This window comes from Hyperolius riggenbachi, chromosome 12 (assembly GCF_040937935.1).
Source record: "Hyperolius riggenbachi isolate aHypRig1 chromosome 12, aHypRig1.pri, whole genome shotgun sequence".
NCBI classification, from domain to species: domain Eukaryota; kingdom Metazoa; phylum Chordata; class Amphibia; order Anura; family Hyperoliidae; genus Hyperolius; species Hyperolius riggenbachi.
This window is the reverse complement of record NC_090657.1, coordinates 157,128,011-157,154,876: the sequence shown is the minus strand read 5'-3', so window position 1 is coordinate 157,154,876 and position 26,866 is coordinate 157,128,011. Positions and strand designations below refer to the sequence as shown.

Below are 26,866 nucleotides of genomic sequence, written 5' to 3'. Positions count from 1 at the left end.
ATGAAGCTGCACCATCCATACATGGGAAACAGGATGTCCTCTACAAGCAGCCACCAGGAATGGACTCCAGGCTCTGTAAGGCCTGAACGATAGCATTGAGTGAGGGCCTCTTGGGACTTTGTGGCCATACAAAATATATATTCAGTTCAGCTTTATTCTAGTCATGTATTGATCTATGTTTGTGTTTCTGTGGTACTGGCTTTCCCTCCTTTTCTTTCAGGGTCCTGGGATGTTACTGAGGCTGTCATCTCTGGGCAGAAGTTTGACAGTTAATCTGTCCTGATTGGCAGCTGTCAGAGGGAGTGGGGAATCGGCAGCCAATGAGCAGTGACTGTCTCTCACAGCCTGAGTGATGCTGTCAATTTCTCCTCACTTTCAGTCAGGACAAGCTGCGATTCAGATGTGCTGACAGTTCTCTCTGTGCCTCAGTTTCACAGAACCCTAATTTTCACTAATTATTTAATTTTATTTCGTTTCTCTTATTTTATTTCTTTTCTTTGCAAATTTATTTATTTAATTTTTAAATTTACCGGGTTTTCCTGACTAATCCTTTGGATTCTACAATGGATCAAATCTTCACAAGGCTGGCTGCTGTGGCTAGATCTGAGGGGGGAGAGGAGCAGCTCCGCAAGATGCTGGATTCTTTTTTCCCAATATCACCCCCTTCAGTTTCCACTGACCTGCCTTCTACTTCAGATACTTCCAGCCATCAACTCTCCCCTGGTGCTGTGGATGTGACACCCGTGGTCCTTTCTGCCTCTTCTCCATTGGATCAGCCTCCCATTCCATCTGCTGGCCGCTCCAGGAAGGATCATCATCTGGACCAGCTCTCTGCATCTGCCGGAGTGGGGACAGGCTGTTTAGAAGCGCCGCCAGCTAAGAGGAGCAAGAAGCCTAGGAAGCCCTATTCCCCTGATGTGCAGGGAAGGAAATCTAAGCACACTGCCCACACAGGAAGCAGCCGCTCTGCTAAGGGCGGAAGTGGGCGTGGTCACGTGACTGTCAGGGGCCATCTTGCCAGTGATCCAAGGCCTGCCTGTGCTCCAGGATCTGTCCCTGCTGGCACTGCCCGGAATCTGCTTCCTCAGCAGCTATCTATGGACTGTTTGCGTCCCTCTGCTCCTGCTACCTGCTCCCCCCTCCTCTCTTCCTGCATCGCTGACCCGTCGCTCCCATCCACCTCTGCGGTCACTCCTCCTGGGGCTCCCATCTTCAATCCACCACCCATCTCTTCTCCTCCTGTGCAGCATTCAAGCGCTGCCAATGCTGCTGAACCTAGGGCTCTGGATGCAGGATCCTCTTTCCACCTTCTGCTGCAACAGCTTCAGGGACTTTCCTCTGGGGATCCTCCACGGGCCGCCTGCTTATCAGGGGCCCCTACTGCCACATACAGCCCGGATCCTGGATCGTTCCAAGGGCCAGCAGCTACTCCTGCTGCAGGCAACCAGGACGGACGTCAGCCTGCTTCCGCAGCGAATGCCGTTGCTGGTGACGGGGATTCCAGTTCCTCTGATGGGGAAGCCGATGCTCCAGTCCAAACTACTAGACACGGTGAGAGCAGGGGTGAAAGCGGGGGTTTGAATGAGAGGTTCAATGTTTTAGTTGATTGTTTGAAGCAGGTGGTTGAAAGACTGTCTGCTCCTGGTTATGCTGCTTCACCTGCTGCGGTCTGGGTTCCTCCAGGCACTCAATGCTCTAATGCTGTTGTCTCTCCTCCTGTCTCTGCTCCTTCATTGCCTGTGGCTGATGTTTCTCTTCCAGTTCTTAGATCCGGGGTTTCGGAACTTTTATATAAAGAATCTTTTCCTTATGTTCCGTCACCTTTGGGTTATCATTTGCCCCAGACTGTGAAGGAGAAGATCTGGAGAGGAGAATATGTAGATCTTTTATCATTATTGCCTTTCAGCAAGGATTACCTTTTGAAAGATAAGAAGGAAGAGGAGGACAGGCGCAGGCCTGTTACGAGATCGTTTAATAACTGGCTGCAAGCCTTTTTAATTTTGTCTAGTGTTATTGTTGAAAGGCAGCCTGAGTTGGCTGCTGGGTTGTTTCAGCATTTGGATGCAATATTCGAGGCCCAACGCCAATTTGGAGGGATAGCTTGGTTTCAATATGATGATGCATTTCGTCAGAAGCTGTCAATCTATCCCTCCATGCGTTGGGGCTCGAAGGATGTCACACTCTGGTTAAGCCTCATGCTACCCCAGCGCTCACAATCTTCTAAACCGGCTCCTTCAAGTAGTAGTTCGGGTACTGTTACCTTTAAAAAAGGTTTTTGTCATGCGTTCAATGAGTCACAATGCAAATTTGCGGCTAATTGCCGCTACAAACATGAATGCGTGAACTGCGGCGGCCTGCATTCGGCGGCTCGTTGTTACAAGAAAGTCTCTGCGGCTGTTCAGGGCTCCACTAAGGAGTCCTTTCTCAGAAGCTCGGACTCCAGTGAGGGTTCCCGAGCTAATGCCGTGGCTAGAACGCTTTCCAAATCCGGAGATCAGTCGATTTCTGGCTAACGGTTTTTCATCCGGTTTTTATATCCCTCATTTTACTGGCTCAGGTTGTTCCTGGGTCAACAACCTGAAATCAATTAATACTTTGTCTCATATAGTTCAAGAAAAGATTGACAAAGAGATTGGAGCTGGCAGGGTAGCAGGCCCTTTCGTAGCACCGCCATTTCCTGACTTTAGACTGTCACCCTTGGGAATTGTACCAAAAAAGGATCCAGGCGAATGGCGCCTAATTCACCATTTATCTTTTCCCAAGGGTGACTCTCTAAATGACTCAATTGATGCTCATCTAAGATCGGTCTCTTATTTGTCTTTCGACCAGGCTGTATCCGTGATCAGAGGTTTTGGTAGAGGTGCTTTGCTCGCGAAAGCTGATATTAAATCAGCCTTTCGTTTGCTTCCGATCTGGCCAGGGGGTTATAACTCCCTTGGTTTTCAGTTCAATGGATTCTTTTACTATGATATGTGTCTCCCCATGGGCTGTGCCCTCTCGTGCTGTTACTTTGAAATTTTTGCTTCATTTTTGGAGTGGGTAGTGCAACAAGAATGTCATCTCGGTTCGGCATTGCACTACTTGGATGATTTCCTTTTCGTCGGAGCCCCTAGTACGGACGAGGCCTATCAACTGTTTATCACTTTTCGTCGCATTGCTGACAGAATTGGTGTTCCACTGGCTGAAGAAAAATCAGTCTTACCGACGACCGAATTGGTATTCCTGGGGATTACCATTGACACTGTGTCAATGGAGTTCCGTTTACCTCCAGAAAAAATTTCTCTGCTTAAATCTTTGCTTAATCGGTTATTAAGCAAATCGAAAGCGACGGTCAAGGAGTTACAGGAGCTCCTTGGCCGTTTGGCTTTTGCGAGTCGGGTTATGCCCATGGGGAGGGTTTTTTCTCGGCGGACAGCGCGTTTATTATCTGGTTTAAAGAATCCGCTGTGGCATGTGCGCCTGACTAGGGAGGTGAAAGAAGACTTACTGGTCTGGTATAGTTTCTTGCTTAACTACAATGGCAAGTCCATGTGGCAAGAGGACTTTGTCAAGGATGAGCATATGGAACTGTTCACGGATGCAGCCGGGTCGATTGGCTATGGTGCATATTGGAGTGGTCACTGGAGTGCGGAGAGATGGCCGCCATCTTGGTTCGAGCACGGGCTAGTTAAGAACATTGTCCTGCTTGAACTGTTCCCTGTATTAGTGGCATTTTCTATTTGGGGAGAGGCATTCGCTAATAAACGCATCCTGCTTCAATCGGACAATAAGGGTGTTGTCTATGCAGTGAATTGCCTCTCTTCCAAGTCTCTCCCGGTTTTGCAGATTCTTCGTCAGTTAGTCCTGCTATGTCTCAAATTTAATGTGTGGTTGAAGGCCACGCATTTACCGGGTAAGTCCAACCTTATTGCTGACGCTTTGTCTCGGCAGAACCTGTCTGTCTTCAAGGTTTTGGCTCCAGCAGCAGACGAAGAGGGGATTCAGTGCCCGGCCCACTTATGGACATTAATTGGGACTTGGTGACAGCTTCTGTGCGTAGCTCACTCTCTGCTAAAACATGGGCTGATTACTCAGCTGCATGGCAGGAGTGGTGCAATCATGCAGAGTTGTTCCGCAGGTCTCCCTTTGCTGATGAGGTTGAACTGATAGTGTCTTTTATTTGTGCAAAAGTTTCTTTAGGGGTCTCTGTCTCATGCTTGCAGAAGAAGCTATGTGGTATTTCCTTTTTTAGGAAGCTGCATCATTCGCCTCCTTGCACGGACTATGGCTTGGTAAGGCAGATGATGAAAGGCTTCCGCACAGGCCTTTCTGTTTCGGATGGCCGTAGACCGATTTCCTTTGAATTATTAGGGGATTTGTTGCAAATACTTCCCTTAATTTGCGCTTCGGAGTATGAAATCCGTCTTTTTCGTGCTGCATTTTCGTTAGCCTTTTTCGGCGCTTTGCGAATATCGGAAATGGTATCGACTTCTAAATCAAAGCATTCGGGTCTGCGATCTCAGGACGTATCTTGTTCGGATAAGTCGGTCCAAATTTATATAAGAAAATCTAAAACGGATCGGTTGGGTCGCGGGGCGTGGATTTCCTTGTTTCGTTTAGACGGTTCACTTTCATGCCCGGTTCGCTCGGTTAGCGCATTTTCCGCGGTTCGTTCGTTGTCTCCTTCTTTTTTAGCACATGCTGATGGATCAGCTCTTTCGATGTTTCAGTTCAGAGCTGTTCTCAGCAAAGGCATGAGCACCTTGGGTTTGCAGAGTTTCAATTTTTCCAGCCATTCCTTTAGGATTGGAGCCGCGACCGAGGCTGCTAGGTTAGGTTTATCTGAATCTGTTATTAGGAAAATAGGTCGCTGGGATTCCAATAGGTATCTCCTTTATGTTCGGCCTTCATTGGTTATTTAATTACCTGTATCTCTTTCCTAGGTTTGAAACGAGTGGTGTGGATCATCGGCCACTCCTTCGTCTTTTGGGCTCGGAGGAGGGCTAAGATGAGACCTTATAAAGACAATTTGGACCTAAACCTTGATATTTTTCAAATCTATTGGAAAGGATGTAGGGGTATGAGGTGGGATGCTCTGATGTCTAAATTAGCCTGTCTTCTGGAGGAATGGCCAGTTCCCGATATTTTAATCGTTCACTTAGGTGGCAACGATTTGGGTAAGGTTAAGACTTTAACTCTCTTGGCCAGGATGCGCAGGGATTTTACCCAGCTGCACGAGTCTTTTCCGCATACTATTTTGGTTTTTTCAGAAATAGTCCCTCGCTTGATCTGGTTTTCCCCCAAAAAACGTTTTATGGAGAAAATTAGGAAGCGGGTCAATTGGGCTCTTTGCAAATTTTTAACCAGAGTGGGTGGTTTTTCCTTTAGGCACACAGAGTTGGAGGGTGGAGTCCGTGGGTTGTACCGAGGAGATCTAGTCCACCTGTCCCCGATAGGCCTTGACATTTTCAACATGGAGCTCCAAGGTATGGTTGAGAAGGCCGTGGGCTGGGGTGACAGGCTTTAGCCTGTCGTGTGGCGGTAAAAGTTGCCCACGGTGGTGGGCGGGCTAAGTTTTGACCTTTAAGTTTTATGATGATTTATGATTGATGATTTGTTGGATGATATTCTTGTTAAAAGTTTCATTAAAGTTATATTGGTTTATTTAAACGAATAATATAAATATTTACATTTATTAAAACCGCAATAAATAACGCCTCCGGCCAATTTTTAATCCACATATGGTTGTTGTGTGTGTTCTTTTAGTTTGTATTTATTTTGTATATGTGCCTCTTAAAGTCCCATGTAAGGCCTGAACGATAGCATTGAGTGAGGGCCTCTTGGGACTTTGTGGCCATACAAAATATATATTCAGTTCAGCTTTATTCTAGTCATGTATTGATCTATGTTTGTGTTTCTGTGGTACTGGCTTTCCCTCCTTTTCTTTCAGGGTCCTGGGATGTTACTGAGGCTGTCATCTCTGGGCAGAAGTTTGACAGTTAATCTGTCCTGATTGGCAGCTGTCAGAGGGAGTGGGGAATCGGCAGCCAATGAGCAGTGACTGTCTCTCACAGCCTGAGTGATGCTGTCAATTTCTCCTCACTTTCAGTCAGGACAAGCTGCGATTCCCTCCCACCCGCCCTCTTTTTTCGGATTTTGAACTGTCGGAGGCTACTGTCTTTATTGGCGGTAAAAGTTGCCCACGGTGGTGGGCGGGCTAAGTTTTGACCTTTAAGTTTTATGATGATTTATGATTGATGATTTGTTGGATGATATTCTTGTTAAAAGTTTCATTAAAGTTATATTGGTTTATTTAAACGAATAATATAAATATTTACATTTATTAAAACCGCAATAAATAACGCCTCCGGCCAATTTTTAATCCACATATGGTTGTTGTGTGTGTTCTTTTAGTTTGTATTTATTTTGTATATGTGCCTCTTAAAGTCCCATGCACCTGCCTGTCCACCTACAGCAGAGGGTGATCTCCACTCTATACATATGAAGCTGCACCATCCATACATGGGAAACAGGATGTCCTCCACAAGCAGCCACCAGGAATGGACTCCAGGCTCTGTCTGCACCTGTCTGTCCACCTACAGCAAAGTGTGATCTCCACGGTATATGTATGAAGCTGCACCATCCATACATGGGACACAGGATGTCCTCCACAAGCAGCCACCAGGAATGGCCTCCTATCTGCTGCTCTGGCCTGACTGACCATATGCTGCGAACATGTTGGTCATCGGAATTGAAAGACGATCTGGCACAATTGACTGTCTGCTGCAATCGACTGATTTAATCAGTTTTGTATGGAAATCAATCGGGCATTGTTGACAGCATCAATTTCTTAAAGATTTGAGACAGTGTTTGAATCTGCCGGATATCGTTGGGAGACATTGATAAGTGTGTGGCTACCGTTTTGATAAAAAGGAAATAAAGAAAATAAACGACTCATCTCTGGTCTACTGAACATAAACAGTAAAGATTGTGACAAGGGGAAGGGGAAGAGTTGTACAGAAGAACCAATCACATAGGCAAACACAGGGTGGATTACAGCTGCCCAGAATCCCCCCTCAGACCAGGGCAGGTGCAGTGTCTGGGGACAGGATCAAGCTGAGACACCAGAGCAGAATATCTGCAGGTATCCTGCAGCTCACAGCACTGCCCCCTTTCTTTTCCTGCTACAGTTACTTTAGATGGAGCAGCACCAGTGTGTGTGCACAGTGTCGGACTGGGAGCTGGTAAAGCTGAGGAAATCCACTTGCTGGCCAAGCAGCAGTAATTAGGTGTTGCTGCTCACAGTGAAGACTTGCTGCAGGTTTCTATTGGGAGTGATAACACAGGGTTTCTGCTGCTTGGCCAGCAGGTGGATTTCCTCAGTTTTTCCACCTCTCAGTCCGACACTGTGTGTACAGAGCAAGGAGCAGATCTGGAGAGCTTAACAGAGTCAGGTATGAACAAATCCATGTGCCCTGCTGGGTGAATTATTATTATTATTATTTATTGTATTTATAAAGCGCCAACATATTACGCAGCGCTGGACATTAATTTAGGTTACAGACAATATTTAGGGGTGACAAAGAGCAATATGACAATACAGGAATACAAGAAAACCAGATCACACAGTACAGTACGAGTACAAGGTAATGCTTAGTCAGTCACTGGAGGGGAGCATGGAGATTAGGCAAGTTAGGTTCACTCAAATGCATAGCATGGGTGCACAGTAATGGAGGTGCATGATCAGGTAGGACACAAAAGGAGGAGGACCCTGCCCAAAGGCTTACAATCTAGAGGGAGAGGTAGGGACACGAGAGGTAGGGGACCAGAGTTCAGCTGTGGGTTTAGAGCAATTGTAAGGGGTGGTAGGCCAGAGTGAAAAAGGTGAGTTTTGAGGGCCTTCTTGAAGGTGTTGAAGGAGGGGGCTGCCCTAATGGGTGGAGGTAGGGAGTTCCATAGTGTTGGAGCGGCTCTTGAGAAGTCTTCGAGGCGTGCATGGGACTGGGTGATGCGGGGGACGGTCAGGCGAAGTTCATTGAAGGAGCGGAGTGAGCGGCTTGGTGTGTATCTCTGAGTAAGATCAGAAATGTAGATTGGACAGGTTTTGTGGATGGATTTGTAGGTCAGACACAATATCTTGAATCTGATTCTAGACTGGATAGGAAGCCAGTGGAGGGATTCACGGAGGGGTGTCGCCCTGGTGGAGCGATGGGAGCAGTGGATAATTCTGGCTGCCGCATTCATGCTGGACTGCAGTGGGGCTATTCAGGAAATTATGAGGGCATGGATGAGGAGTTTGGTGGTGGCAGAGGTCAGGAAAGGGCGAATCTTCACTTTCTCCTTCATTAGCAATGTCGGCTGTCCTCATTATTATCTGTATCCAAACTGCTCCTGATCAATCCCATTGTCGGTTGGTCGGTCGGATGGGAAATTGCATTATGTGTACCCAGCATGATGTCCTACTATATTATTATACTGTATTGTGTGTGGCTGAGGGAGAGCTTTCAGGAACACCTCCTTCCCCCCCCCCCCCCCCTTGAAAATCCTGGGTTTGCCCCCGAATCCGTGAAGATTATGATGATCGTGTCACAATCGCTTCTGCAGCGTTTACTGCTGGCTGCAGTGGTATTGCAACCCAAGCAGTTCTGATGTCATTACATGCATTTGCTTGCATAGTTTGGTTTGCACTTAAACTAGTTGCTGATTCCATCTGCAGTCGCTCTGAAGTTAATGACAGTTTAATATGCTTTTGTGAAAACAAACATTGTCTGCTGCAATGGAGTGGCAATCCCTTTCCTGCAGACTGCATATCATTGTCTGCCTTTTCCTGCTGTCAGCCTGTGATTAATTACCATTCACTTGTGTGGGAATCTGCATGTCTGCTCCCATTGGATGACCTCAGTATAAAGAACTGCTTCCTGCAATGCTCCATGGGCTACCATAGTCTCAGATTCTGTCTGTTTCTCTGTGCGGCTCCCACCTCGTTCCTAGTCTGTGTGGACTGCGCTGACTCCTGCGAAGGGGTCAGCGAGTCCTCCTAGTTCTGCTCTTGTTTCTAGAAGTTGTTACTTTGCTTGTCTTGTGTCATATATTGGTTCATCGCCAATATATACGCATACTTGCACGTTTTGTTATTTTCCTTGTATTCGTGTTACGTTGATACATCAGTGTCGCTGATGTATACGTACACGAACTGTTTATATCCTGTGTTCAGTTAGTCAGCTTTCCAGCACGTTTTGGTAGTTTGCGCGTATCGTGATCACCCGTGCTGAGTTAGTTATCCTGCTCCTGGTTCTGTTTGTGGATTGCGTTCATCTCTGCGAAGAGATAGCGAATCCTTCTGAGTCCTGTTCCCTGTATTGCTCCAGTCCTAGTCAGTGTTCCTGCTTATGTCATATATCGGTTCATTGCCGATATAAACATATGTTAGTCAGACGTTACAAATAGTTTCATTGATAGCTGTAATTGTAATACGCTAGGAAAACATACTTATTGTATATTTGTCTGTGTTACGTTCATCTATCTTGATCCTCCTATTTCCTGACTATCCTGTCCTGTCCTTGTGAGGCACGCCATCGCTGCAACGCATTGGCTGCCTCATTCCAGTCTGTCTTGTTGTGGACGCTTGCTGTCACTAAGTAGTGGCTAGTTAAGCAAGCGTTCATTCTGTCTACCTGTCCTGATCTCCTCAGTTCTGGTTTATGCGCTCAGCGCTACTTTGCGCTGAGACGTTATCACAAAGTATTGTTTGTGGCTGTTCGGATCTGCACCGGCTCTGTGCGCCACAATCTCCTATTGGAGTCAGTCCTCTCCTCCACTAAACTGGGGATATCCTGATTCCTTGTGCTGGTGTGTGTACCTCCTTCACGTCAGCTTATGTGTTGCATGCTGACGGTGGAGAATAAGCCCACCAAGCCTAACAGAGGGGAAGGGAAGGAGTTGTTTAGAAGAACCAATCAGAGTTCATGCTTTGCACCCCCCCCCCCCCCAACCCCCTCCCAGAATGGAGAATGAATTCTGAGTGGCAGAATGACTGGCGGTGGCCTTCAGCTTCTTGTGTTGTATATACCCCAAAAATATTAAGAGTCAGTATTATTATTATTATTATTTTTATTATTATTGGTTTATATAGCACCATCATTTCCCGTGGCCCTGTACAGAGTAACATACATGAGGTACATAGACCTACAGACGCTGGCACAAAATGCTGAGATGGCAGACAATATCATACATTACAGTGACAAATATATTGTTATTAAGAACTGCCCTTGTGAGCTTACAATCTAAAGTAATAGGGAGGGGTATTGTATCAGATTCTATTCAGGCTTAGCTTGAACAGAGGCTGGCTATGGATTGTCCTAGGTTAGATTGTGGGCTTGCCTGAAAATGTGATTCTTGTGGGGGTGCTTGAAGGCAACAAGGTTTGGAGAATAACAGATGTGATCTGGAAGAGAATTCCAGAGGAGGGGTGAGGCTAGTAAGAAGTCCTGTATATGTGAATGGGAGGAGGCGATTCTAGAGGAGGTTCTAGAGGAGGACAGAAGGAGGCGTGAGGTTGTGACTGGCATTTGGAGGACAGTGTGGACACCAAGGAGATGGACGGTCCCCGGAGGGACCAGTTATGCCTTTACTCTGGCTGTCAGGCTGCGATGGCTAAACAGGATTACATAAAAGCCTTCTACACAAATATATTCACATTTAATTCATTTTAGGCCTCTTTTTTGAGATCAGCTGAAGGGGGTGAATTTATCACCACCGGCCAGGCACTTGCTATCACTCGACACAGGCAGTGGACAAAGAGTTAACATTTTCCAACACAGAAGGTAATTCATCTTTTCAGCTAAAACTCACAGAAAAGAGGTAAAATTATCAAGTTCTTGTCAAAGGACTCTTCCTGGCTCTATCAGCCACACCCCCTGCCAGGGTCCGTAACCATAAATCCCAGATGACAAAAATCGCTAAGACAGACCCATACCAGTCTGAGAGGCTCCAAAACACCAGGGGTGCTAACACCTCTAGAAGCTATACTGGCTTCAAAAAGATTCCTATCTAGTCTTCCACACACAGATGTTCACTAGCATCAGGTAACCTCTTTGTAATAACCTCAAATTAATATTTTCTCCATATTTTATGGGTTTTCTAGCCTTTATAAAAATGCCAGCAGAACGATTTTTACAGCAGTTGGGAAGATCATCTTGATGCACACACTCAAGCAAATCGCACATACAGCTATCTATCTGTTGTCCAAATACCATCCCGACAGGCCGACAGGACACCGGCCTCAGATCATCATTTTGGATTATTCACTACAAAGACATAATATCACTTAGGACTTGAGCCCACTGAATGTTACAGATGCTGAAAAAGCAGACAGAAGCGGACACAACTGCGTTACTTGGCCTAGGCCCTTACTGGACTCTGACACGGTATTCTGAACTTTCAGACATTCTGCCTCATTTCTCATCTCTTCCTTATTCTGTCCAAGCAATCTGTTTAGCTGCCGGATATATTTGCCAGCTCCTCCAATGTATATTTGTGTGTATAGTTTTTATGATAAAACAAACAATTTAATTGTTCCAGTTTTGCCCTCATTACCTGATTATTCTGATCTGTACTAGTCTGAGGTCTCTCCACCTCATCAATCTGGAGAGTGGTGGCAGCAAAACCCAATTTTCAGCACAAAATCTATATTTTTTACCAATTGTACATACATTCGAGATTGTATCATGTATGGGCACACCAACCAATCTGAAACGTTTACTGGGCTCACAGCGGATTAGCTTGCAGAAGTCTCTGGTGGATGAGACCTGTATGGCAGCTGTGGCATAGTACAATGGGTTTGTCAGATGTTTGTCATACCCTAATCATGGCCCAGCTGTTTGTAGAGTCCTGGGAATCAGTTGCTGTGGGGCCTTTTCCCTTGATTCTTGTTTCTAATGGTTCCCTAATGATAGAAATGTACTAAGGATTTATCACCATCCTGGTCTTTCTCCATAATGGCGTGAAGTGGAGGACAGAGCTGGGCCACACCATATAAACAATCGCTGTCCATCGCTCCGTGACAGGGCTGAGGGTAACTCCAGCCACTGGTGGTGAGGTGGAAAAAAACCCAACACAGACCACCGGTGTGCTACCTAATCACCATTGTTGGTGAGACTGTGACACAGACCACCAGCGTTCTACCTAATCACCATTATTGGTTAGACACAGACCTCTGGCATTCTATCTAATCAATCACCGTTACTGGTGAGGCACAGACCACCAGCTTTCTACCTAATCACTGCTATTGGTGAGACACAGACAGCCGGCGTTCTAAATAATCACCATTATTGGTTAGACACAGACCACTGGCATTCTACCTAATGACCGTTATTGGTGAGACACAGATCACCGGCATTCTACCTAATCACCATTATTGGTGAGACACAGACTGGAGTTCTACTGTTATTGGTGAGAGTGAGCAGAGAACGTAGACAGGCGTGAGCTTTCAGGTCTTACCCCCTTTCTCAGATGCCCCCTTTTGGGGCTAATTGGACCATGCCTTGTGGGGGTTTTTTCGCCTTCCTCTGGATCAAGAGGGGTATGTGGGGGACGGGCTGGAGTTGTACTTTGTACTGGTTGAACTCGATGGACGTATGTCTTTTTTCAACCAAAATAACTATGTAACTATGTAACTATGAAGCAAAATGCATACAATAATCTTTCCCTATTCATACTGGTACCCTGTGGTTCCTCTGTAGGGGTAGAAATACAACCATAACTCTTGTGGTGCTTTGCTATAGGTTTGGTCCACATACGATAGCCCAGACACAAGGGCACTTGATAAGATAACCCACCTCCACAGAGGTACAGGTGAGGCAGAGGAAACCCACAACTTGCAGACCTTTCCAAACACAGTATTCCATGGCACAAGGGAGGAATGGTTAGCGGTTTGGTAGAAGGTTTTACTGTTGTCTTTCACCCCATTGAAAAGTCACATGACACTGATACAGGAAGTGAGGACAGATGTCACCAGGAGACGGTGGACGTTGGTGGTCCCTCTTCTGCAGACAGATTTGGAAGGTGAGTTATCTCATTTCCGACTTCTACCCAGACATTTTATACTCATTTTTCACATGTTTTTATGAGAAGGGACTTTCAGTGGATACAGATGACTCCACACCTTCATAAAATCACAAGATGACAACGAGAGCCCGTCCGGATGCTGTGAGCATCGTAGACTTGGGAAAATAAAATCTTGGATAGCACTGGATCAATAGACAATGGTGCCGCCTGTTACCTTCCCGACCGGCACCATTGTCTAATGATCCACGATTGACCATTACATGCGCGCTAATCTTCCGGGGTTCCCAGTTTATGGGCCCCGTATGTGAGTTATTGTTTTTATATCTACTGTTTTTTAAAAAAAATTATCTAAATAAACGGGTTACGCTTAGATATTGCTGTTTTTGTTTTCCTATGTAAATTTCTGAAAACCTCCATTCTGAAAACCTCCATACGGATATCCACTGATGTCCATACGGATGTCCACTGGATCTTCACGACGATTGATGTTCCCTGGACGTTATCTGTGACCTGAGCCATTTTACAACCTTATAATGTGGGTTGTTGGGAGCTGGTAAGCCTTCTCTTGTTTTGATGTTTGGCGGATACCTACCTCTGAGCATTTGATGTATTGTGGTGAAGAATTTATCATTTCCTACATACAATGACTTTTTAAACCTGCGCTGACTTTTGATGAATGCCTGACTTCAGAACTTTTGGACATTGTTCTTCTCGACGGCGGTTCCATTGTCCCTTGGCGCCAATATATTTGCTATTGAATATTTAAATTGTTGCCATTTTTACACTGTTTATAGCAGATGCCTCAAACCTGCTACAGTTGGTCATTGGGTGACTGGGGTTCAAATGCTGGAGAGGGGCGGAGCCACAAACAGCCATACAGATTTGTTTAATTTCTACGGGAATATACAAATGATTGATGCCAAAGACCCCAAAGCTCACAAACTTGATCACTGAGTGTTTGTGTGGTAGTAAGGTTAGTAGGCGGAGCCAACACCAGCCAAATACATACCCGGGTCATATTATATATATATATATATATATATATATATATATATATATATATATATAATGGATATTGTGGGTATATATTGTGTCTGAGCATCACATGTAATGTTCCTCCTCCTCTATATCCGATAAGACAAATATTAGATCCAGCGAGTACAATGGCCGTATCTGCTTATCTCTGAGCCATGTCAGGACAAGACAAGGGACCAGGAAACGATGTCGGACAGCTCCACTTCCTGTGTCAATAACGCACAGCAACTAGGAACCGCCGCCACTCACAGCCTTACTGACAGAAAGCCAATAATCTCCAGATAATAACTCTCCATCTAAAACACACAGAGATATGTCAGGAGCCGGAGAGAGCAAAGACAAGGTTTTAGCTATGGGGACAGTATTTCCCTGCCCACACTTGACTTCCTATCTACTGCATACCACAACCAACCTCAATGAATGTCATAGGAGCAGTACAGGAGAATCTCTTTACAGTAAACTCCAAGGGACCAGGAAAAGTAGTTTACTATATCAGAAGTGGTCATAATTTGTAGGGTGGCGTAGTAGTTAGAGCTCTCACCTTGCAGCGCTGGGTCCCTGATTCAAATCCCAGCCAGGTCAACATCTGCACAGAGTTTGTATGTTCTCCCCGTTTCTACGTCGGTTTCCCTGGGTACTCCGATTTCCTCCCACTTCCCAAAAACATACAGATAAGTTAATTGGCTTCCCCTAAAATTAGCCCTAGACTACAATACAAACACTACACCATACATACATAGATATAAGACTACGTATGGTACTAGGGACTAGATTGTGAGCCGCTCTGAGGGACAGTTAGTGACAAGACTATATACTCTGTACAGCGCTGCGTAAAATGTTGGCACTATATAAATACTAAATAGTAATAATACCAGGGCCGGTCCTGGACTTTCTGCTGCCTGAGGCAAAGATCGTGAAGGCGTCCCGTACCCCCCAGGCCCCAGGCACCCCCCCCCCCCCGCACATACGGCTATCATATTGGGGGAGGGGGGGCATTAGGAGTACATACGGCTATCATATTGGGGGAGGGGGGCATTAGGAGCACATACGGCTATCATATTGGGGGAGGGGGGGGGGGCATTAAGAGCACATACGGCTATCATATTGTGGGGAGGGGGGCATTAAGAGCACATATGGCTATCATATTGGGGGAAGGGGAGTGGACAATAGGGGCACATATAATTACCATTGTTTGTTTGGGACACATATGGCTATCATACTGGGAGGAGGGGTGATCATTAGGGGCACATATGGCTATAATATTGGGAGGGGGGGGGTAATTAGGGGTGCATATGGCTATAATACTGTGGGGAGGGGTGGTTATTAGGGGCACATATAGATATAATATTGGTAGGGGGTAATTAGGGGTTCATTTGGCTATAATACTTAGGGGAGGGGGGCAGTGCTTGAGCACTGTAAGTGCTGCTGGGCCCTGCTAGGTCTCCTCCAGACTTGTCTCAGGGTCTGGAGGGGGGGGGGGGGGGTGTTGTTGCCGGGGTAGGTGTCGGGAGGGGGGGGGCAGGTTACTTTTGCTCAGGGGCCCCATTGTAGCTAGAACTGGCCCTGCAGTCTACTACCACATTCCAAATAAATATACCACCAGTCAGTGTCAGTCTGACTACATAACATTAGAACATACAAAAAAGGAATCCGACCCGACCCGACCGTGAAGAGCAGCCAGAGGCCAGAGCCAGAGCCTGGGGCAGCCGCAGCAAAGTGACTCACCGGGGATGGTGGGGTCCGGCGACGATGATGGCGGAGGGCAGGCCAGGCGTTGGGCACGAGACAGCATCCATCTTGCGCTGGCGGGCAGAGGGCAGCGAGCTTGCTCCTCCATCTCCTCCATCTCTCGCTGGCGGGCAAGGCCGGGGGGCAACGGCGGGCTCATCATTGTCACGATCATGGCAGCACTCAGTGACCGTGACTATCATGGCGATGGCGGGCAGCGGGCGGCAGGCAGCGTGACTCCTCCAGTCACTTCCGGTCCCGGATTCTGCAGGCGGAGCAGAGGCAGCGCAGCAGTGCAGCCAGGACAGCCTCATAGAGGCCTAGTAGGCGGCAGAGCTCACCTCGGACTCGGAAGTCCGGCATGGTGGGTGGGCGTGGACGACACGTCACGCAAGTGGCAGGGCTGGCGTCACTGTGCACACAGGGTGAGGGTCACTCACCGATTCGGTGTGCTGCCACTGGCAGGCAGGGAGACTTCACTGTCTGCAGCGCAGGCAAATTGAGGCGGGCGGTGGCGGTAGCCGGTAGGTAGCACACTCCAGTGTGACCAGTCAGTCTCTCCGGAAAAAGGCGGCAAAAACCAGGCGCGGGCACTTCCTCTCAATGCCTGGTGCCGCCTGAGGAACCCGCCTCACCCCGCCTCATGGGCGGGCCGGCCCTGAATAATACTAATATTTATCAAGACGTATTTGCTGGGACCGGAGTGCTGAGTTTACTATAGCCAAAGCCTTACTATATCAGAGTTGATTATAATGAGATTCTACTGTATATGTGAATAAAAGCATGTGAGGATCCAGGAATATCAGATATGGTTGGTTACACAACATCCCAGTCACTACAGATGAACTACAAATCCCAGAAACACAATGAATGAAATAAGGAGCAGGTCTAGTGGCAAGCTTACAGCCTCCGCGATCCATGTTCTCTGTGGCACAGCCGATGTACTACAAGTCTCAGCTGGACACTGGATGCATAACAAGTCCCAGCAATCCCAATGGAAAATCCTCAGCAGGGTACCAGGCTTCAATGCACTGATGGGTCGCAAGACTATGGGGTTGGTTGGCTAGAAGAAGCTCCAAGGAACAGAGCCGGATTAAGACCACACAGGGCCCCAGGCTGAGCAATGAATCTGCGCCCCCCCAGCCCAGCCTCCCGGCTTTCCCTTAGAAAGTTGGAAGATCTACGGTAAGTCCAACAGGCAATGGGAGACCTCAGTTTGTTATAGAATAGGATGAACTTTTATCTGCAGCCGGCCGCTCCATTGTTATCTGACAGATGTGGGGTCTCCAGGTATCATTCAGGATGTAATAGCTACTATGCCCCTCTGGATACAGAAATAACAGATGGCAATTGGCCTGCAGACTCTACAAGGCCGGGACCACAGGCGCTGTCTCAGCCAGGTGTGCTCTAGAATTGCCAGCACAATCACTAATGAAAAGCAATTTCCGCAAACCCCAATTGTGGGTCCTGCAGAATATTTGGAAGATTTTGCCCCAATACAAAGTATAGGAACGCTGCAAAATCCCTTTGTAACCGCTATATTATTATTATTTTTTATTATATATTTAGTATTTATATAGCGCCGACATATTACGCAGCGCTGTACAGTGTATATATATATATATTGTCTTGTCACTAAAAGGAGCTCACAATCTCTACCATTGCCATATGTCTATATTATGTAGTGTAAGTACTGTAGTCTAGGGCCAATTTTAGAGGGAGCCAATTAACTTATCCGTATGTTTTTGGAATGTGGGAGGAAAACGGAGTGCCCAGAGGAAACCCACGCAGACACGGAGAGAACATACAAACTCTTTGCAGATAGTGCCCTGGCTGGGATTCGAACCAGGGACCCAGCGCTGCAAGGTGAGAGAGCTAACCACTACGCCACCGTGCTGCCCACTACACCATAACTGCTGTACCAAAGCCACTTTATTACCAAGAACTACAAAAATAAAGAAAGGAAACTGGCTTTGCAAATCGCTGGCTTTAAACTCAAATGCACTTTAAAATGAGCAGAAATCACTCTGGAAAACTAAAATCACTACAAGCAGCGCTTAGTGATGGCATTTCTAGTGGTCAGTCCTGGTGCTTCAGAGATTATGTCAGCGCTATATATCCAAGTAACATCAATAATAATTTGGAGGATCCGACGGAGGACTGGAAGATGGCAAGGGAAGCCTCATTAGATCCAGAAGTATCCCTTTTCTTTGGTAAGTATGAGTTTCTGGACCTGAGCCTTGGCTGCACTACACTGAAAATGCACCAGTGGCATTAATATGGCGGGGTGGGGCTTGGATGATATGAACAGGAGTGTAACAATCACCCCCGCAGTGTATAGGGGGGGAGGGGAAGCTGGGAAAGAGCAGTCTGGGGGGGCACAGGTCTGTTTTTATGGGCAGTAGGGGGCGCAGCACAGGAGGGAGGAGCAGTGGTCACACACAGCCGCGGGTAGGGAGCCCAACTTCCCCCTCCCTTACCTTGGGCCCCCTTTACCACTCCCTTTTCCAGAAATTATAGCAGCGACTGGGCAGGGAGACTCACCTGTTCCGCGTTCCATGCGCTGGAGCTCCACGTGCCACCAGTCTTCTCTGTCTCTGCAGCTCACTTTACTTCCTGATAAGTGGAAGTAGAGAGTGAGTGGTGGAGACAGAGAAGACCGGTGGCACGTGGAGCTCCAGCGCATGGAACGCGGAACAGGTTAGTCTCCCTGCCCAGTCGCTGCTCTAATTTCTGGAGGGGTGAGCACTGAAGGACCCGCAGCTGTGTGTGTCCACTCCAAGCTACCTATACTGGGGGCAGCTATAGCTGATTACCTATAGTGGGGCAGCTATACCTGATTACCTATAGTGGGGCAGCTATACCTGGCTACCTATACTCCTATACCGGGGGCAGCTATACCTGGTTACCTATACTGGGGGCACCTATTCCTGGCTACCTTATCTGGTGGCAGCTATACCTGGCTACCTATACTGGGGCAGCTATACCTGCCTACCTATACTGGGGGCACCTATTCCTGGCTACCTTATCTGGGGGCAGCTATACCTGATTAACAATAGTGGGGCAGCTATACCTGGCTACCTATACTGGGGCAGCTAAACCTGGCTACCTATACTGGGGGCACTTATTCCTGGCTACCTATACTGGGGCAGCTATACCTGGCTACCTATACTGGGCTACCTATACCTGGCTACCTATACTGGGGCAGCTATACCTGGCTACCTATACTGGGGGCACCTACACCTGGCTACTTATACTGGGGGCACCTATACCCGATTACCTATACTGGGGCAGCTATATCTGGCTACCTATAATGGGGGCACCTACTCCTTGTTACCTATACTGGTGGCACCTATACCTGCCTACCTATGCTGGGGGTACCTGTACACCTATAACATGCAACCTATACTGGGGGCACCTATACCAGGCTACCTATACTGGGGGCACCTATACCTGACTACTTATATTGGGGGTACCTATATATGGCTAACTATACTGGGGCCACCTATACCTGGCTACCTATATTGGGGGTACCTATATCTAGCTACCTATTCTGGGGACACCTATACCTTATCTATACTGGGGGCACCTATACCTAGCTACCAATACTGGGGGCACCTATACCTGGCTACCTATACTGGGGGCACCTATAGCTGGCTACCTATACTGGGGGCACCTATACCTGACTACCTATACTGGGGGCACCTATAGCTGGCTGCCTATACTAGGGGCACCTATACCTGGTTACCTATGCTGGGGCACCTATTCCTGGCTACCTATACTGGGACAACTATACCTGGCTACCTATACTGGAAGTATTTTTTTTTTAATATATCTTGCCTGGCCTGCCTTTCCAATGTCTGTTTTGAGGGGGGAGTTCGCAGAGGGCCCAGTGATTTCTAGTTACGCCCCTGGATATGAGGATGTAGCCAGGAAGCAGATACTGCTTTTTTATCCAGTCAGGAATGTTGGGGTGAGCATTGCAGACCACCTGGGCATGAAAGTGAGTTTTCTTTTGCTTGCATTGGCAGCCTGGTGTCTGGAAATTGCGCGAAGCAGCAGAAGCAATGCATTACGCTTACTATACACCATGGGACGCCTACTACACACCATGTGACGCCCCTGCTACACACCATGCAACGCCTGCTACACACCACGCGACGCCCCTGCTACACACCACACGACGCCTACTACACACCACCTGACACTCCTGCTACACACCATGTGACGCCTGCTACACACCACGCGACGCCCCTGCTACACACCACATGACGCCTACTACACACCACGTGACGCCCATGCTACACACCACACGACGCCTAATACACACCACGTGACGTCCCTGCTACACACACCATGCAACGCCTGCTACACACCACGCGACGCCCCTGCTACACACCGTGCGACGCCTACTACACACCATGCAACACCCCTGCTACACACCATGCGACGCCTGCTACATACCACGCGATGCCCCTGCTACACACCACGCGACGCCCCTGCTATATACCATGCGATGTCCCTGCTATATACCATGCGACGCATGCTACACACCATGCAACTTTCACTTCAGATGCCACTTCTAATTGAGAAAATTATCAGATCTGGGAAGAAACTTCCAGCCTAGCGATTACCCCTCTGTTTCTTGACCGGACATGGAAAATATTGTTGTACATTCTGGCCATCGTTCTGTGCAGTGCTGCTCATCAGGATTTAGGATATCCGTGTAACCCGGATATCCGAACTTTTTTTCGCTATCCGATTTGGATTCAGATTCAGGATTTTGGGGCGCATAACTGCGGATATTTGGGCGCATAATGCGGATATCCGCGGATATTGCAGATATCCGGATCCGAAATACTGTAACTAAGGAGATGACGTCCTGGAGCCAATCAGAGGGCTCCCAGCAGAAGCCCTAGCAACCAATCACAGAGGTGAACCCTGGCCAGCCCCACCTGACCTCATTGAGCCAATCAGAGGGCTCCCAGCCTGAACCCTGGCACCCAATCACAGAAAGGAACACTGGCCAGCCCCCCTTATAAAAAGGAGGGCTGCCATGATGAGACATATCGTCTTAGCTTGCTGAATGCTCACTGAGAAACATGCTCCAGTGCTGGTGGCCTAGCAAGGGCTGTACACAGTTATAAACATAAAGCTGTTCAGTGATATTAACCCCTTCACTACTATCACTACACTATTGTTAAATCGTTAATTAGCTTGATTGATGTCATAGTGTGACAGTCAGAGTGTGTGCTCCAGTGCTGCTGGACCTAGCAAGGGCTGTACACAGTGATAAACTGAAAGCTGTTCAGTGATAAACCCCTTCACTATCACGACACTATTGTTAAATCATTAATTAGCTTGATGTCATTTGTGTGACAGTCAGAGTGTGTGCTGCAGGCAGCTGTTATGTGTCTGTGTGTGTGCTGTGCACAGACCAGGCCAGCTGCTGCCTGCTGGCCAGCTATTAGCCTTAGGTATAGGTTAGGGATTAGGGGATAGGATTACTGTGTTATTGTGTAGTTAGTACTGTAGTACTGCAGTCAGTGCTAGTAGTTGTTAGAGTAGTAGTACTACTGTCTTAGCTTTCTACAGAACTGCGGTGCTGTGAGCAGTGCCAGTGTGACAGTTAGTGTGCACTAGTGTCTTCTCCTCTGCTGTCTGACTGGCACTAGGCACGTGCCACGTCCGGCATGCTCCTGGCACACATTACACCTGCTGCTGCTTCATTGCCCTTCACCTGCTGCCTGTGCAGCTCCCACCGCCAGGCCAGGGTGCCACAGGCCACTGATACCACCCATATTTAACCCAAAACACAATTGCTGCGTATTTTTTTGGAGGTGTCTGGGCTGAAAACTGTCATATCCCAGTTGTGCGGTTGGACTTTGGACACAATGTGGGCTGCATGACGGCTGTCTGGAACCTAGGCCTGATGTTAATTAACAGCCATTTTTTTTTTTGTGTGGGGGGGGGGGGGGTTTAAGTCCCCACATTATCAATTAGTGTTCCCCTTTACAAAATAATGATGCTACATGCCTCATATACCCTAAAAAAACTTTTTGAAAGCAATTTAAAGGCCACTTCCGTTTTTTCTGTCCGGTTATCCGAATTTGCCCGGATAGCCCGGATACTGGGGTCGGATATCCGATTCGCATTCGGATCGGAAAATTTGAGGGGTATCCGGATCCGAATCGGATCCGGATTTTGAAAAGAGGTATCCGAGCAGCACTAGTTCTGTGTGTATGTCCTTTCGATTTTTTTTCCGATTGACACGGAATTGGAAAAATAATCGGTAATCCTGTCGGAATTATAATAGATTGACACACATGTGTACATCCCCCCATCTTGCTGTAACTCGCCCAAACAGTGCTGCTGGATGTAAGAATCAGCTAATAAGTGATTAGTACCGTCACACCCCTCCCCCCCCCCCCCCCCCCCCCACACTCTCCATATACATCTGTTTGCTGAGATAAGAGTTCTGTTTGATTTACTTTTTAAAGGAAGGTGTGAACTTCCTCTCCAGCTACTTCCCCATTGCTCAGGACTGGAAATCACACAAAACAACTCAGAGAAAAGAAAAGCTGTGTCTGGGTTGTCATCATCCATGATTGCTGCAGAATACAATACAGTATATTCAGTGCTGCAAGGAATCGCCGGAAATCGCACTTTAGTGTCTGTTCTGCGACTAACTTACAGGACTGAAGGAGTTATTTCCTTCTTGTGTCACTAATGATCAGTCCCGGTGATATTCAACAGTTTTAGGGCCTTTCTCCACTACCCTGCGATCTGTGATTTGATTCGGATCGCAAATCGCAATGTAGAAATGTGGAGTCGGCACCATCCAATAGTATCATGCTCTTTTATTGTAAGTACATAGCAGTCACAAAAACGACGTTTCGGGGCGCAGCCCCTTTCTCAAGTTGGTGACTTGAGAAAGGGGCTGCACCCTGAAACGTCGTTTTTGTGACTGCTATGTACTTACAACAAAAGAGCATGATACTATTGGATGGTGCCGGCTCCACATTTCTACAATGAGCATCCGATTGGTTACCGGATAGCCTTGGCACATCCCTCTTGTTTCCATTGACGGTGTGCTGCCTTCTACTCATATTACTTGATCGCAAATCGCAAGGTACATTAAAAGTAATGGAAACTGCAGTAGCAATTTCCATTAGTATGATCCAATTGTGATGCGATTTTGGTCTAAGTGCAATAGTCGTCCTGCCGTGTTTTGTATGCGATTGAGCTCTACTATACTGAGTATAGTAGCCAGGGGAGGACTGGGACCTTTCGGCCTGGAGGGAAAACACAAACTAGAGGCCTGGTTTCACAGCAACCCCAGCCCAAATGACATCACACGCGCGGCGCCCCAAGTGCTATATACCGGTAGTCATGTGGGTCGCCAATGCAGCAAGGATACTCAAGGGACAGCATGACAGGTAACGTATAAATGCTCAGGCACCGTGGGGCACATAATACATTTTGAGGGACACCGGCTGGGGTTTCCATCGCATTCATAGTTTGTTATTATCGCACTTCATGACCACATCGGCACATCGATACATTCAATTACTGTCCATCCAAAATAAGTCAAATTGTTAAATGGGCATGCTTGTGGTGGCACCGATTGTCATCTGATTGGATAATAATTATAAAGCGGTTGGCGGATCAGCCAGCCCTAAATTATTAAAAGAGAGGCAGCCTGGGGGGAAATCTCCCCCCTTCCCCCCTAGCCAGTCCTCCCCTGATAGTAGCTCAATTGCAATTGCATGGTGGAAATTGAAATGGGATTGTGATCGCAATCGCATTTCATAGTGGAAAAGAGCCCTTAGGGTCACATCAGGCATAGGTAGTGCAGATTGGGGTTAGAGCTATGGACAGATGTGCTTTCACTTCTGGGTTACTGATAAGCAAAGGTATTATACTGCAACGTTATTATGAAATATGCATAAATATTGTATTACGAGCGGCATATAGAACGGCTGGAATGATGACATCATAGGTTCGGCAGTGACTTCACACAGCCGTAGAGAGGTGGAGCCTCAACTAGTCAATTATAGAAACACACAGGGCCGGGCCGAGGCATAGGCTGGAGAGGCTCCAGCCTCAGGGCGCAGTGTAGGAGGGGGCGCAGAATTCATTCAGCTGTCATTCCTAATTGTGTTTGAAGCAGAAAGAAATAAGAAAAGGGGATACATGGCAGTGACTGCAAGCCAGAGAACTAGATATTAAGGTGTTGGGGAGGTTGTGGGCCCTGCGGCCCTCTTAGTCTAATAGCAATCAGTATGTGATGGCTGGGATGCCAGGGATGGAGGGGCGCACTTTGGTTTCTCAGCCTTGGGTGCTGGAGGACCTTGTCCCGGCTCTGGAAACACAATAGAATGATGCTGAGAGAGCAGAGATAGCGACAGCCCAGAAATCTTTCCCAGACTCAGAACTGTGACACAATAACCAGCAAAATACCAAAGCATGGAAATGAGAGAAACCCACGCAAACTATGAGCACAGCATAAACAATGTGCTCAGTGTAAACAATATGCTCAGTGCATTCAAGGTGCTGGATATTTTATAAACAGACTAGAGAAACCTCTGGAACTGAACATTTCACATTGAAAAGCCCATTGTGTAGCTTTTCTTGCCTGCAGCTGTGCACCTATCCATACAGGCTTCATGCATCCCTCCAGTCAGGCTAGCTTCCTGTTAGCGGATTGACATCTTATGATTGCTTGCTGCCTATTTCCTGTGAAAGCCCCGCCTCCTCATGTAGACATGTTTTTGCTGTAATGCTGGGATGCTGGGAAATTTAGCCTGTCATCTAATCCTCTTCTTGCTTTAGGTGTCATATGTCTGGGGACTATAGGGTTCCCATTTGGGTCAGCGTTACGGTGGCTGCACACAATACATTTTCTTGTGTTTCTTTAAAATTTGAGAATCTCAACCCGTTTTCTGATGGATTGTGACACTGGAAACATTTGACCAATGCATCACTACTTAGGTGTCCAATCTTTCTCCAAGTATGAAAAATACATTATTGAAAAAAAAATCTTGACTCTATAAATCAAGAAATTGCCTCTATCCCATACAATTTCATTTCCATAAATATTGTGCAAGAATTTCCAGCACTCACATCCAGTTTTATAAGAGAAAAATGGAAAATTCAGATTTCTTGCATATAAATACAGAAAGAGAGAGAGAGCGAGAGAGAGAGAGCGATAGAGAGAGAAAGAGAGAGAGGACAGCCTGGCAGTACTGGCAGGGGCGTAGCAATAGGGGGTGCAGAGGTAGCGACCGCATCGGGGCCCTTGGGCCAGAGGGGCCCCCGAAGGGTCCACCCTCTATCACAGTATTAGCTCTCTATTGGTCCTGTGCTGGTAATAATCACTTCTATAGATGCTTTGAATAGTAGTAATCCTTAACACACTGTTCCCCATCCCCTTCTTGCACCTCTGACACTGTAGTTGCCATTGGCAGGTTTTGGTGCACCATATCAATTGTTATGTATAGAGTGCTTGGGGGGGCCCCATGTAAAACTTGCATCGGGGCCCACAGCTCTTTAGCTACGCCACTGAGTACTGGAGAGTTTCTGCACCACATGGGCACTGCCTATCAACCCAAAGAAGACAAAAGTGATGGTGTTCCAGAGGAAAAATCTAAAAACGCCCACCTCCTCATTTATATTAACCCACTGGTGACCACAAACAGATACTTACACCTACCTGGGGCTGGAAATTAACCAAACAGGGAGCTTTAAACCAGCAGTAGAGGCCCTAAAGGAAAAAGCCTGCAGAACATTTTATGCCATCAGAAGGCAACTTTACCACCTAAAACCACCGGTGGGTAAAGATATGCAACAGCATCATCGCCCCAATCCTGCTCTATAGCAGTGAGGTATGGGCCCCGGTCACCTACCCTGACCAATCAAAATGGGACTCCAGCCCAACAGAAATCTTCCATCTAGAGTTCTGCAAGTATCTTCTCCAAGTCCATCGCAGCACTTCGAACTCAGCTTGCTGGGCAGAGCTAGGCAGATTCCCACTATGGCTGACTATCCAGCAGAGGGCGCTCTCATACTGGCGGCATATACAGAGCAGCAGCCCCAGCACTTACCACCATAAAGCCTCACTAAGCCAGGGGTGGCGAGGCCATACCACGTGCTTTGAAACAAAGCGTCAACAGCCAGCCCAGCCAAGACCACCAACACAGGCTGACTAAAGCCCAAATAAAAGGAACGATAGAAAGCTGCAAGGACCGATACCTAGAGGAATGGAAAAGTCAAGTGACATAAAGGAATCCCAGAAACTCACTGTCTACCAATCATTACAGAGGGAGTACATAATGGCCCCGTATCTGGAGAGGCTTCACCATCACAAAGACAGACAGGCCTTGAGCGTGTACCGTCTGAGCGCCCACAACCTGGAGGTAGAGACAGGGCGACACAGACAGACATGGAAGCCCCGGGAGGAGAGACTGTGCAGGCAATGTGACCAGGGGGTCCTGGAGGATGAGGCCCACTTCCTGCTACACTGCAGCAAATATACACCGTTGAGGACCACCCACTTCCAGAGACTCTCCGCCCACATCCCAGATTTCATCTCCACAGATGAGGAGAGGAAACTCTATATCCTACTTAGGGAAGAGGAAAAAAATGTGCAAATAGCAGCCCAATATATCACTGCTTGCCACCAACTGAGAGGAACATGATACCGCATGGACTGTATAAGCCATTACTCCCATCCCCTATGGACTGTATATCTCATCCCCCCATACCATCCATTACATCCTCCACACTCCTATGGACTGCATACCTATATCCTTCCCTTATAACCACAATCCCCCCCCCCCCCCCCCCCTTCCCCATGTTAATGTTTTGTATTGCTTTGGCAATGCTAAATGTATTTGGTCCTGCCAATAAAGCTTTTTTGGATTTGGATTTGGAAAGAGGAGAGAAGAGAGAGAGAGAGAGAGAGAGAGAGAGAGAGAGAGAGAGAGAGAGAGAGAGAGTGCAAGAGAGAGAGAGAAGGAGAGAGAGAGAAGGAGAGAGAGAGAGAGAAGGAAAGAGA

General features: G+C 47.4%; 2 protein-coding genes and 1 long non-coding RNA gene across 5 annotated transcripts in view; 2 read left to right on the top strand and 1 right to left on the bottom strand.

Annotated features, from left to right (window-relative positions):
• LOC137542444 (uncharacterized) overlaps positions 1 to 26,866 on the top strand; it is a 268,779-nt gene that overhangs the window by 207,135 nt on the left and 34,778 nt on the right. The window lies entirely within an intron of this gene.
• Positions 1 to 26,866, bottom strand: part of HNF4A (hepatocyte nuclear factor 4 alpha) — a 213,938-nt gene that overhangs the window by 185,789 nt on the left and 1,283 nt on the right. The window lies entirely within an intron of this gene.
• Positions 84 to 6,367, top strand: LOC137542440 (uncharacterized). 2 transcript variants are annotated; one of them, XM_068264348.1, is made up of 2 exons: positions 84 to 1,551; positions 5,930 to 6,367. In XM_068264348.1, the coding sequence occupies exons 1-2, from the start codon at positions 564 to 566 to the stop codon at positions 5,980 to 5,982; spliced, it is 1,041 nt and encodes a 346-aa protein (XP_068120449.1). In that variant the 5' UTR covers positions 84 to 563; the 3' UTR covers positions 5,983 to 6,367. The 2 variants fall into 2 exon arrangements, with proteins under 2 accessions (XP_068120449.1, XP_068120448.1); XM_068264347.1 differs by having other exon boundaries at positions 4,923 to 6,367.

Excerpts from the sequence above, each read along its gene's own strand:
- LOC137542440 (XM_068264347.1), top strand. The coding sequence starts at position 564 with ATGGATCAAATCTTCACAAGGCTGGCTGCTGTGGCTAGATCTGAGGGG. Across the intron at positions 1,552-4,922 it reads AGTCCAAACTACTAGACACG|GTTTGAAACGAGTGGTGTGG; the intron begins GTGAGAGCAGGG and ends TCTCTTTCCTAG.